The 13,930-nt window shown below is 41.6% G+C and overlaps 1 protein-coding gene across 2 annotated transcripts; it reads right to left on the reverse strand.

Annotated features, from left to right (window-relative positions):
• Positions 1 to 976: 976 nt before the first annotated feature.
• Arrdc3 (arrestin domain containing 3) lies at positions 977 to 13,535 on the reverse strand. Of its 2 annotated transcripts, XM_038323326.2 has the most exons (8): positions 13,010 to 13,531; positions 9,409 to 9,490; positions 7,790 to 7,937; positions 6,862 to 6,964; positions 6,348 to 6,604; positions 5,932 to 6,094; positions 5,511 to 5,665; positions 977 to 3,559 (listed from the first exon to the last, which is right to left on the reverse strand). In XM_038323326.2, the coding sequence occupies exons 1-8, from the start codon at positions 13,287 to 13,289 to the stop codon at positions 3,503 to 3,505; spliced, it is 1,245 nt and encodes a 414-aa protein (XP_038179254.1). In that variant the 5' UTR covers positions 13,290 to 13,531; the 3' UTR covers positions 977 to 3,502. The 2 variants fall into 2 exon arrangements, with proteins under 2 accessions (XP_038179254.1, XP_038179255.1); XM_038323327.1 differs by lacking the exon at positions 977 to 3,559 and having other exon boundaries at positions 5,512 to 5,703; positions 13,010 to 13,535.
• Positions 13,536 to 13,930: the final 395 nt, after the last annotated feature.

Below are 13,930 nucleotides of genomic sequence, written 5' to 3' on the forward strand. Positions count from 1 at the left end.
AGATAACACTGAACTCCGAAAGTACAACTGCCCATATAACTGGAATCAACAGTTAATACATTGTTGTACTGAAGACAGTCTGAGTTTCTTTCCCATATAAAATCCTGGTACACATAGGAAGAGCAGTCAATAAATCCAGGCCAGCTTGACAGTAACAGCACTCACAGTGCTATTTAACGAACTTCAGTTTCGATGACTCCAGTATCAACTTCTCAAGAGTGCTGGGAACTGGCAGTCATACACGGTGTAGAGCATAGCATAACTTCCTTAGAAAACGGACAAATCCGTGCCTTCAACTGTGAGCATCTTGTGTAACTTCTCTTCTTTCCAGAAGCGAAAGTCAGCTTAAGCATCTTGCTCCGCACCTGTCCAGTTCCAGAACTGAGAAGTTCATTTTCTCCTCTCACTGACCCCTTTGCTAATCATAAAGACTGTGTCTTCCACCGGAATAAAAGGCTGACAGTGTTTCAATATGGAAAATATATAATTGCATACAAATAATGTACTAATGTCTCCTGGTAACATAGGAATTCTCCTTGAGGGCACTAGATAATCCTTATGTGCATGTGTAAACAATGAACAAGAAAAACTAAACTTGACTTCAAAATGATTTTGAAGATTGCCAATCACTATAATGGTCATACCTAATTTTAAGAATACTACTGTTTTTCAAATGTGGAAAAATTGTTCAATGTTTTTCAACCTAACTTCTAATGTCCTCTTTTAATGTTGGACTAGAGCACATTGGGGGGCGGGGGGAGGGGGAGGTGTGCACCTGAATGCAAAATTACCTGATTACATTTGGTTCATTATTTATGATTGAGGGTCATACTATTTAAGTCCTCAGTAATTTCCCTAAGTACAAACTTAAAAACAAAACACTGAGAGTGATCATTAAACACTAAGTTTAATTGTAATGTTGAAAGTGTTCGGTGCATTGCTAACCCCACCAAATTTCAAATAAATTGCCAAACAATTATACAAAAAAGAAGAAAAAAAAAACACTTTTATTTTCCACAAGGAAGAGCAATAGGAAAAATGAAATCATTTTCCACATAGTTTTCTTAGAACGGAGCCTACAAGGACATATTCAGCACCAAATAAAAAAGATTACAAACAGCCATAGAGTATAGTCTATACAGCAAACATTTAATATTGCACTTTGTTTCGCCAACATTTTGGATTTTACTTTTCCTAAATGAAAATTCAGGAAGCGATCTTGAAGACTAGAGCGTGACTGTGACCCTCACATTAGACAGGAACTGACCAATACTTAGAAAAATGTAATGCCTCTGAGTGAGTAAAGAAATAGTTAATGGTAAAAAGGAAACTTTGTCACCAAGTCTTAAAAGAATTTTGTCATCCAGTGCCAATTTTTACCATATTGGTCATTCTTGCTTATGTAGTATTTTGTAAAATGGTAGTGAGTGCCCCGGAGCCATGCGTATCAACAATTGTTCCCTAGTTAGAACAGGAAGAGGAAGAGGCATCTTCAGACAAACCCTCCCAAACAAAAACAACACCAACAAATGCCCTTTATGCCAAATATCCCATCAGCTTCTTTTGAGGGGGACATTCACAAAATGATTTAATAAAAAAATAATTCACCCCCATTCCCTTATCATCTACTATTAGCTTGCTACGGGAGCACAAACCCTTTAACCGAATCACTTAAAACGCGATTCATTTTTACAGTGGGCTTTCTTCACCCTGTCAGCATTATTTCAAACATGAATTGTCTTCCATGTTTTCTTAAAGGCCACTTATGGAAAAGCCTATTTTGTATGAAGCTTTAAGACAGTATGTAACCAGGTCAAGCACCAAGCCAGAGTTACCATTATTTTCAGTCACATTACTAACTGTGGGTTAGATGCCAAGGTAGATAGATGTAACACCCATTTCACACATATGCTGCGATATCAGAGATGCTGGTGTGTCACTAGAAACGGAAGTAAACTCCTAAAAAAAAATCATTTCACTTTGTACGTGGGAGGGTGGGGTTTTAGATTTCCCTATGAATGCTGGTACTGAAGTGTTGCCCTACATATACATGCTCTTCAGATAGGAAAAAATAACACACGGACAAATTAAAGCTATTTGTCTCAGCAAACATTCTAGTATTTGTAATTATGAAGTTACACACTTTGGAAACAAATTTGGGATTTTACTCTCTTAAACTTGAGCAAATGTATATATCAAGCTACTCCAATCATAATTGACATACACATTCTGGCTTATTAAAGTACTTTGCATCGGCAACAATGATTTCCAAACATGTGTTTTGGAGGTAATGAAGTAACTCTGTATAAAAATAAATGCACTTTCTCTTCCCTTCACTAGTGACTAGACAACTTCCATTTACTTTTAAAAATAAAAAATAGTTTACAGAGCAACAGCCCTTAACTCTGCGCTGGTGCCTGCCCTGTCTGTCTGTCTGTCTTCACTCCGCTCTGAGCTCTAGTTTCTTCTTAAATGTAATGATAAAAAGGGGATGAGGGTGGTTATCAGTTTTGTGTATGTCCCATTTCTGAATTTCCCTCTCCAAAAAGCCAACCAAACAACAACGACAAAACAACAACAACAACAACAACAGCAACAACAAAACAGTGCAACAAAACAGAAATAGCATTCCGACAGTTTGGCAAGTGATGCAGTCACCTGAGATTAGTGATTTTTAGGCAGTCAGTAACAACATGCTGCTTCGTTGTCAATAGTAGAAAGGCAACACATTCTCAAAGAAACCAGGGTACAGGACCCTCACCAAGTCTCTTATCAGCTTCCTCCCCTTGTCCTTTCCCCCACGCATCTGTTGCGGATCTACTACAGTAGGCTGCAAAAAACGTACAGCAAAAGGATTGGCTTGAAGGCATTTGATGTTTGTAAATAAATCCACAATAGGATCCCAGCTGAAGAAGTGATACATGGTCAGCCTAGTAGGACAATTCTGAGCATGTGCATATGCAGGGAGAGTCCAGGCTACATTAACTTAAACAGAAAACAAAACAAAAAAACCACAAACTGTCAGTGCGTTTTTTTTTTTCATGTAAAAGTTTTTCAAAGCTTTCTTTTGTTCCTTGTTGTGCTGACCACAAACAAGTTTCATGAGTATCAAGAGTCTGGCATAAATGGAAAAAAAGGAAAAAGCTGTAGTGACATTGAACTGCACAATGTAAGCATTGAGCATGTGCAAATTTTCAATCAGAAGGACCCCGTCCTTCTTCCCAACGGTGTCTTGACACGTATGACCACAGGCTAAGAAGACTGCTCTTAGCTTGTGCAGTTTTAAAGGAGAAAGCTTAGATCTTCAAGCATGTCGGAGCAGCCCCAGAACGCTGCCGTAGGATTCTAAAGCACGGTCACTGGCTGTTTCACGTATTTGCCCCTTTCCGGCAAAAGCAATTCCACTTCCTCTGAAAAACGTGTCTCCAAGTTACTTCTCTGTCCTCAGCCGGAAGAGACAGAGTTCGGAACCCACATCAACTTGACTCACTCAAGTGTTCCTTCAGCGAGAGGGGCAGGATGGTCTGTCCTCAGATGACTGATCAGGATTTGGATCAATCTAGTAGAAAGAAGATACAATTTTCAAAGTTAACCTGGTAAGGTATAGGAAGAAAGCAACATGACTGCTTCTGAGTACTAGTCAGCAAAGGTAAGCAGTACGTCAGTGCGCATATGTAATGCCCTAGCAAATGGTACCCTAGTCTCTCCAGGGTGCTAGATTACCAATATGATTTATAGCTATGCACAAATACCTCAATTTCACAAAAGTTATAGGAAATTTTTTTTATGGAAGGGATTTTTCACTCAGCATTGCAGGACTTAACCTCTGTTAAACACTGGGTACACCACCAAACTACTCGGCTCTTTTGTAAAGTCTATTTTGGTCTTGTCTAGTCTAAGGTCACTGCATCTCTTACCTAGGCTCTGTGAAGAATGTGCCTGGCTGTCCTGTGGATGTAACTCAGATCTGTGGGCAAGTCCTGTTCACTTTAAATGTGAGACAACCCCAGCACTTCACAAGTGTTATGCCAAATGCACATTTTTGAAGAAAAGATGCCAATTACCTTTTAGTTAAATCACACTCCAGTGCTATTTTGGGTTGTCCAACGTTTAAATTATCTTACATTCATCTTGAAATGTGAAAAGATTTTATGACAAATTAGATAAAAGTGAGCAACAGATATCTGTTCTTTTCAAATGCTCCCCTTGAAAGCTATGAACGCTCAAAGAGAGCAGCAAAGTAAGAAATGGCAGACTACAAATAGATAAAACTTGTGAGAAATGGCAGAACGTTTTCAGTATGTAACTTTTTTTTTTTTTGTTTTTTTTGTTTTGTTTATCGAGACAGGGTTTCCCTGTAGTTTCTAGAGCCTGTCCTGGAACTAGCTCTTGTAGACCAGGCTGGCCTCGAACTCAGAGATCCGCCTGCCTCTGCCTCCAGAGTGCTGGGATTAAAGGCGTGTGCCACCACTGCCCGGCTTAGTATATAACATATTTTTATGGCCTTAGTAAGATAGGAAAAATGTCTACTCAAAAATTTGCAAATACAGATTCTGAGTCCCCTATAATGAATGAAGATTCTACACAAACACATCCGGGGAAGGTATTTCTCCAGCTATGGCGTCACAACGATTGGTTTCAAAGTAAAAGCAATGTCTTCAAAGTCTAATCAATATGAAAAAGTATAAACTATAAAATAGTGGAATAAACTATATAACAGAGTTTCTTGATTTATAGTTATTTTGGTTATCAAGGCCAATTTGACAGATCCTATAAAAATATAGACTGTTGGCTCCAGTCATGCTAAAAAAGTCCTGGAACTGCTGACCCAACCCCTTCTTGTCCTTTAGCTGGGCTGCTCTTCCTGCCTTTGCTGTCCTGCCTGTGGAAAGCTACTCAGTTTTTAAAATTCAGTCCTCTGACTTCTAAGGCCCAATAAATAGTTCACTAAATGAGTGGTGTTTCCTAACACTACTGATGCTGGATTTTGCTTCTAAGTTCACTTTTCTTGCTACTTTGTGAGTGTCCAATGTATGCAAGTGCTCATCTTATTCACACATGTGCCAAGTGTCATCAATATGAAGTACATAATAATCTAGCAGCGCAGGAATGCTGTTTAAGAAGCTATTTGTAAATATCTTCTCTTATGACTAAGAATGCTAAAATATGCAAGGATTAGATTGGAAAAGGATTGTGGGTATTCTAAATTCTACCTTTTTAATTATGCTTATAAAATACCCGGTCTCCTACTGATGCTTTAAGAGTCATTCATTCAAAAATGACAATGGTTCAACTGGAGACTGACCATCATCTTATTTTCTGAATGAAATCTTACTCAGGTGTGAAGGTTAAGAGATCTGACAATAATAACTTTTAAACTGTTGTTCTAGAATTTTTTAATCAGGAAAACCAAGAAGCCACTATCTTTAAAAAGCCTGTATCTTTTTAAAACTCTGCGACTGCTGCTTTTGAGGAGACCCAGCATAGTTCACACTTGACTTGGTGCTTACCTCTGAATAAAGAGGAGGCGGCAAGAACCGAAACTCCTGGATATACGCAAACAGTGGTCCTTGAAGAGCTCTCTCTAAATCATCACAAGCACTCATTGGTGCGAGATTATTTCGTCTTTGTTCCTCGGTTACTACTTCTGCATAGCTGGGTGGTGCTGAAGGAAAAAGATACACGCAATTCGAACAACATGTTCTTATGCATGTCAAAATACACAGAATAGTAGATATTAAAAAAATGTCATGTAAAAGAGTAATTATTTGTTTGGTGATTAAAACTAGGGAGACATACAACAAAACTTATTAAAGTTACATATGCTAACTAAGGAAAGATAAAAATTTAACTAGGGTTATAAAATATTAAAAATAAAAGAAAAAGTCTTAATAATAATAGAGTAAATTTAGGTATGTACAATCAAATTACCTTCAGGTCTTTCTGGAAGGGATAAACCAAGCCAGTTCATGTTCATACTACACTGACTGCTCACACTTGAGGTTCTGCTACCAAATGGATGAAGAGGAATGGTACCGATGACAAGTGGCAAATTAAGAAATAAATCCATAGCTCCAGGAATATCCACATATACCTAAAAAGTGAGCAGATGCTGCAGTCAGCATTTTAAGGAGATTTTTCTTTAAAATTACAACTTCATTTTGGCATTAAATTTTTGGTATTAAAATTTCTCTTTTTTGTACAATGCCCTAGGTTTATGTGAGGCAATATACACACTTTATAACATCTCATACATTTATCTACGCTCCATCAAACTAGGATAAGCCAAATTAGAACCCCATAGATTCAAGATGAAAGTCGCGAGAACATCTTACAGTGACACCCACCATTAGCGAATACTCCACACGGATTATACTACAATCAAGGATGGAGGGGGAAACTGGTGGAATTTTTAGCAGCTTGCCATTCCAAGTCTCTGTCTTCCCAGAGGATAGGGACTCTCCACGTAAGTTTGCCACAAGCTGTTTGACTTCCTTCATTTTCCCTTTGGCATAGAAAGCCTGCGTTTGGTAAATGGCTGCCTTTGGCACTACCATTCGGGAGGAGCAGTTCTCAATCTCGGCAAATATCTGTATTGATTCACCTGGAGAGGGGAGACATTTATTTACTCTTAGGAAACAAATAAGCAAATACACATTACCAAGTGTAGACTTTTGAAGCTCTACTAACTCCACGGAGGGAAAGCTATCCTACAGAAGTAAGTGAGGGGATTGTCATAAAAATAACCGGCTCACTCAGTGGCTGCACAAAGGGAAGTGGATTCGTACACTCCACAGCTTTACTAAGGAATGCCGAGTGTACTAACACTGAGGTCTACACAGAGTGCTCAGTAAGACATACCTGGCGTGTAGCCCTTCCTCTCGATTTTGGCACTTAAGGATATGGGGCCTGAGGTGCAGAACCAGCAACAGAGTGTCTTGTCTTTTGTGCCTGCTTGGGGTGACTGGAAGAAATAGAGAAAAAAACATCAGTGTATAAACTCATAAGAATACCAGAATGCTCAAAAAGTCAACTAAGAGAATCAACTTTTTTCCCAAAACATGTTTTTAAAATTATATTAAACTTATATCTTTATATAAACTTCTATTCCATAAAGGAAAAAAGAATGGGTTAAAAGCTGAGTACCCTATTCCAAAGCAGACTTTTAGCCCATTGTTCATTGTGTACAATAATAAAAACTAATCAAATAAGTAAAAAAAAAAAAAAAACCCTTTCCAAATTCCACATAAATTGTCTTAAACTTGGTTGTAATTACAAATGGCAACATCTTATTTTGAAAATAAAACTCATTTTATGTCCTTTAAAGATGTTAATAATTTGTTTAAAAAATTTTTGACGCCAAATTTCAATTAGTATCATAAAATGGAATTAAAAAGAAATTATTTTTCTCCATGAAAGTGATGCATCCCCATCATTTGACAACCATCCATAACTGGAATAAGGTGATGTGGTACCAGGACTGTGACAGTTTCAGTAAGAGCTTTAAACCAGCATCTGAAACGATTAATACTGTTTGTCAACTAAAGTCATTTAGGGGCCAGACCTCATTATTGCTGTGTTCTGCATAAAAGACACTTCCTATCACACACCGGACTTGTAAATTCACCGATCCGACTGTGACAAACAGCACACTCTTCATTTGCTTGTGTACAGTTTAAAGTAGGTATTTTTAGTGGAATTCAAAAAATTGCTTTTTAAAGTTATGGAGATGGCATAGATTAGGTGGCTATTCTGTCAAAAAGCAACGAAGAACTCAGTAATCTCTTACCAGTAATGAAGGAGTGTTGATATCTATATGCTCAAAGACTGTAAATTCCTTCTTTAATTTTACTGGTAGAAGCCAAGGCCTATGCAATTCAGCTTTCACCCAATAGCGCACACTACCGTGTCGGCCTTCGAATGAGGTAGCAAGTGGTCTGTGCAAATATAAAAATGGATATATTAATTTTATGCCTCTTTCCATTGGAAGAAACCCATTACCATGCTGTACTGTCTATGAAGCGCCACAGGTAGAGAGCTCACAAGGTCCACTGGCTGTGGACCAATGCGGTACCACATGGGTGAGTCGATGGGGAAAGGCATTTATTTTCAAATAATGATAGGAGTTAAATGTAACAGAAATTCTGTTTTTAATGCCAGAAGAATAAAATCCCTTTATGCTAAAGAGTCTACTTTTAATGGTGGTGGCAAAATCATGAAAGTTAAATGCACTATTCTTGAAAAGGTAGATATTTTAATTTAAAAATAAAATTAAGAATGGCCTTACTATTTCTATATAAAAATCCTAGACCCCAATCAAACAGTCAGAAAAAATTCCGTATACTGCTCTACTTTCGTTAGCTAAGAATTAGAACCTCTTTTTATAGCAACTAATTAAGTATAGCACAGAATAAGCCTAGAATAGTCTCTATTTTTCTATTTCATAAATTCATAGAGATGGAGAAGGTGCTTACACCCTGTCCACTCATATTCTAAGTCCCTGTTGGCTGTTTTCACCTTCACTTTCCAAAGCTTGAAGAGAAAAACACTCCCATTAGCCTCTGTCGGGAGACTCAGAACTGTCTCTGGACGTGGCCAGATGGGAGGCCTGTTGTCTGCGCAGGGTTTTCCCAAGGAGTCTGAGGAATGGCCAGTGCGTCTGTAGAGGTCAGAGGCCACAGCGCACTGGGAGAGGCGCCTGTATTTCACTCTACGTAGACTTCTAATGTAGAGTTAGTAAACACAGATCATATATGTTCAAGGCTTGATAAACTATTATTATGAGCTGTTTATTCTACATATCAGTTGGTGCCAGTTTATAGGTTTTAGTATCTGCTATAAGGCATTATGCAAAAATGTTTATATTCTCTCCCAGAAATCTGTTAAAATTCTAAGAATGCACTATATTTCAAGCTTTCCACTAAGGTAGCTCTGACAGACATTTCCTTTTAAGTCCAGGTTACGGTATCTTATGTAATGTCCCCAGTAGCAGTAGCTCTGTGTACAAAAGCTAGCGAATTTGTGTCTAAAGCACAGGCCCCTCCTTCAGTTAGGACAGTCTTATCTTACAGCTCTCTTAATAAAGCAAATGATAATCAGCTATCTGATTAAAGACTTACTATTTGATTAGCACCTTCTGATTCACCAGTGCTAGATTAAATATTAATGTTTTCTATCCTTCAAACACTACTTGTAATACTAATAACTGGGTGTGCTTTCTGTAATTTTGCCACATTAGATTAAAAATAGCTCCTTCTCTTTAATACATTGTTTCCCTCAACCAAGTTTCTGTAATAAAAAGGGTTTTTTTTCAAAAAAAAAAAAAAACCTAAAGAATTTATGGAATAATTATAAGATTGTGCGTAACTAAGAGTGTTCAAGAAAAATTCTCTTTCTTGTAATACTTACGTCTGTGGAAGCTCGAAGCTAAATGCATATTCATGCCTTCCTGAATGAATAGTGTTGAAGCCCTCTTCAGAATTGTCATCATCTGAAACGAACAAAAAGAAAACAAAACCTTGTGGTTAAATGTCTACATGCTCAGGTGGCAATCTTCAAGAGTGTTCTGAAGGATCCAAGCCACCGGCCTTCATCTTCATTGTTTGCTCTGGCTAAAATAAAAACCCTTGCTCTTCATCTTCCTCATCACCAAAATGGAAAGAACGGGGATGAGGAACACATACTTTATAGGCTATTTTATTTTAATGGGGAAAAAAAGATTCAACAGAGAAAAAAATTCTATCAAATACAGAATTCAACAAAAGGTTCTGGTTATCAAACTCCACGGCTATCTTGGTCAGCAATTGTTTACGTAAGTGTGCAGAAGTAAAAACTGCTTGTATAACTTTTTAAATGGCCACTTTTGGTGAATATTGAGTTTCTTGAGGCAAATATTCCTGTTGCACCCAGCAGGAAGCAGAGGTGGGAGGACCTCTGGGACTCAAGGCCAGCCAGAGGGGACCCTATCAAAAGGGAGGAAGGGTGACTGCGATGTCTCAAAGGTAAAAATATTCACTTAGACAACATTCAAAACTCAATTGGTTTTAGCAGCACCTAAAATAAACCCTTATACGTTTACTTTAATAACAAAGGACTGAAAGCAAGCATTTTTACAAAGATAACATTTTGTTCAACACCCTTAAGAAATGAATTCTGACTGGGTAGTTTCCACTTGAGAAGGGTGGGGGTGGGGAGGTAATGAGTTTTCATTTTACAATCAATTTGTTTTGCTCGAATTCATTATTGTGTCATGAAAACAAATTAACAAAAAAATGTAGAAAAGGTTTGGGGTAAAAAAGTCCTTTTGGCTGTCTAGGTACCACACCAGCGCCCTACTTGCTTTTCTTGGTGTGCAATCCTTTTTAATAAACTGGGGGGGTGGGGGCGTGCTGCCGCCTTATCATTATACTTTTCTTCACCTAAGTATTGAAAATACACAAAAAGCCGTGACTTTCATCCCCAAATTACGGTGACCCGCCGACGTCTGGCACTGCTGCCCGCGCCTCCCGGGGAGCCAGGGTCCTCCACCCGCTCCCTCCGAGGCGCCCAAACTTCGCCTCGCTCCCGGCTCCCTTTTGTGCCAGCTCAGCAGTCTCATTGAGTCGAGCAAAGGCCGCCGCGCCGCCGTGGTAAACAAGTGCCTGGCTGTCAATCAAGAACTAGACTCGAGCAGGAGAGGACCGGCCTAAACCGGCGCTGAGCAGATCCCAGCCGGCTCGCCCGCGCGCGCCCGCGGCCCGCGCGCCCCGCTATACATACGGCATACGTCGCGCGGCGCTCGCGCCCGCCCGCCCGCGCAGCCTAGCCTGCTGCCCGGGGGCGGGGCCACGGCGCGCCGCGCTTCCGCTTTCCACGCCCCAGCCGGTGACCGGTTCGATCTGGCTCGGGCCACCCTGACACCTTGGCTGTTACAGCGAGGGGGACCCGGGGCGGCGGCGGCGGCCGGGAAGCGACGCCGCGGGGAACAATGGGCGAGGTCGGGCAGGCAGACGGCGGCGCGCTCCCCTCCCCACCCCCGCCTGTCCCGCCGCTGTCACGTCCCCTCGGGTCGCCCAGGTACCGGCCCGGGACGACCCAGCGCCCGGACCGTCTCCCGATCCCACAGCAGCGACCAGGGCGGCGGCGCGCGTGGGCGCCGGCCGCGGGCGTGGGGGAGGGGAGGGAAGAGGTGGGCGGCTGGGGCCGGGGCCTGGAGGGACCTTTACCGGCGCACGCCGGTTCCCAGCCTCGCCCCAACCGGCGCGAGCCGGCTCGCCCCACCAGTCCCTGCCCAAGCCAATCAACGCCTGGCATCGCCTTAGCAACAGGCTAACAAACCCGGCTCCGCCTATCGCCGGGCGCCCGAGGCGGGCGCTCAGCTACCCAGGCTAGTTTGAGAGCTCCCGGTTTGAAGTCATTGAAACTATTCCAGCCTTTAAGAGCTCGTCCACGCGGAGCCACGCTCGCGGGCACCTCGCAGGGTGCAGGTAGTTTCCTTAACCGTGCAATCATGGTGCAACGGATGCAGTCTGGGACCCCAGAACTCGTCCTTCTTTCTCCTACTCCATGGTCTTAACTCTTCCAGAAAAACGCCTTTGTCTCTTCTCACTCATTTTACTAAAGGCTGCAACGACCAAGCAAGCAGGTTGAAACGCAAATTCATGTGTCTGCCTGTTTTTTTTTTTTTTTTTAAACAAGAGCACTGTCATTAGGTATTGTATGCCCTCTCTGTGGACGCCAGGGAAGGTTAACTAGGGAACCATTGCAGGATGCAAAATACCTCGGTGTAGCTGCTTAAATCCTATGAATGGATTTCACCTTCATATTTAAAAATGGGTATAATTATGTGTAACTTAAAGCATCTTCCATTTCTCACTTGCCTTAGTTCAATTAACATCTCCGCAAGGATGTACGTTTAAGATACTAAAAAAATAAAAATGAAAGTGTGCTTCTATCTGAAAATTCGTCAGTATTTGCACTAAAATACTGCATTAGAAAGGAGAAACAAATTACATAACCAGTTTTAACATTATATTCTTCTTGGACTAGGAATTAAGTCATCGCCACCACCTGACGCGTGTAACCAATCTGCTGAGAGCAGAACAAGCGCCCCTCCTCACCATCCCCCAGAACTGGTCCGAAACAGGATTGAACCGCTTCTAACAAAGGGTGGAAACTTAGAAAAACAAGCTTGGAGTCGCCTATATTTCCACACTGTAACCACTTAAACAACAGATTGCAAATTTCAGGACCCCTTCTCCCTTTGACAATGCCTTTATCTTCCTCATGTACCACAAAACCAAATCCGATGGACTTAACAATTCCATCTGTCCGCCGTGGGTTTCATTGAATCCACGTTCCAAAGTTAGACATGATGCTCGAGAAGAAAATTACTGATCCCGAATGGCTTTTAAAACTGACTTAATAGTTTGCATAATGATAGATACTATCCCTTAAAAAATAAATGATGCTTGATGTCCATTTTAAAAGGAATTGGGAGAAATGGGGAAAAAACACGTGGGGTGTTAATGCCATATGTCAAAATAAGCCCTGGAAGCCCGTTATCAAAGAACAATAATCGAGTCTTTAAAGTCTTTTGCATATGAATATTAAAATCAGATCCATCTAGCAACCTTCTTAAATTGTCAGTACAGTTCTTTTATTTGAGCTCATTTTTGGGTCTAAGATCATAAAATAAAGGGGGAGATACAATATTGGACTGCATCTTTTGCAAACGAATTTGAGAACATTAGTAAAATGACCGAGTCAGATTTAAACACTATAAGGTGCAAAAGGATTCCGGGTGCGTATGGCAGCTCCGAAGCCGGTTATGGATGTAGTTCAGTAAGTGCAGTTTGCAGTCACTTTGCAGACGCCTGCATGGATTATGGTTTAACACGCTTGAACGTCAAGGAGACTTACATCTTCTAAGTTTGCTAACCTTTATCAAACTGCCGGTTTGAACTGCATTAAATGAGGCTAAAGTTCTCATGCAAAGACGACAAATCTAGTGACTAATTTAAAAACTTACCTCTTTCGTGCCCAATTAGGATGTCTTTATGGTTGAAATATTCTACTTCTTCAGTGTAATTCTGTGTATAGGCAGTATTGGAGCCGGCGTTTCTTGATTCAGTCCAGCGTACTTTCGCATGTCCTCTTGCATGAATTTTAAGAGATTTTACTCTGATTTCCCCAGTAACTTCTAAATTCACCCTTCCTGAGACAGTGTCTCCGCTAGAATACACGGGGACATTGCTGTCATTAAGACAGTCAAAGCTTATCGTCAAACTCTTCACCTTTCCCAGCACCATGATTATAACAAAATCTATAAAAATATAATGTAAGACCAAAAAAAGTCAAGATCGCCTCTAATATGTGATCTTCACTTAACACTGATCAGTGTCTTTGCCTTGCAAAGAAAAAAAATCTTGCAGGCTGGATCAGTGATTGTCTACAAATAGTTCATTGAGATTTCTTAAAAAGTCAGGGCAGCAGGGAAGCTGCTCCTCCACGCTCCTGCTCCTTTCAGTGGTCTCCTTACAAAGACGGGCGGCTGGAGGCTGCCAGCTCACTTTAAGAGCAGCTTTGTGAAAAACAACCCCAGTGCGCAGGCGCACGCCGCGGCTGGCGGCCAGCCTCCCTGCGCGCTCCCTCCCGCGCGGCGCGCTCCCCGCTCGCCGCGCGCTCCCGCCCGGTGCAGTAGGTGTGGAGCGGGCGCCGCCGGCTCCGGGCTTCTGGGCACGGCCGCCGCGATTGGCAAGCGGGCATAGCGCCACCCCCGCGCTGCACGCGCTCGGCGAGCTGGGCAGAGGGTCTGCCCGCGCCCCGCCGTCCGGGAGAGTGCGCGAGGGCCGCGGACCCCGAGGAGGACGTGCGAGCCGTGGGGGAAGGGGAGAAACCGGTTGGGCAAGCGGCTGGTGGCCCTGACTAAGCTAATGAATTTCAAAAGAAA

Source organism: Arvicola amphibius, chromosome 3, assembly GCF_903992535.2.
Source record: "Arvicola amphibius chromosome 3, mArvAmp1.2, whole genome shotgun sequence".
In the NCBI taxonomy this organism is placed as follows: Eukaryota; Metazoa; Chordata; class Mammalia; order Rodentia; family Cricetidae; genus Arvicola; species Arvicola amphibius.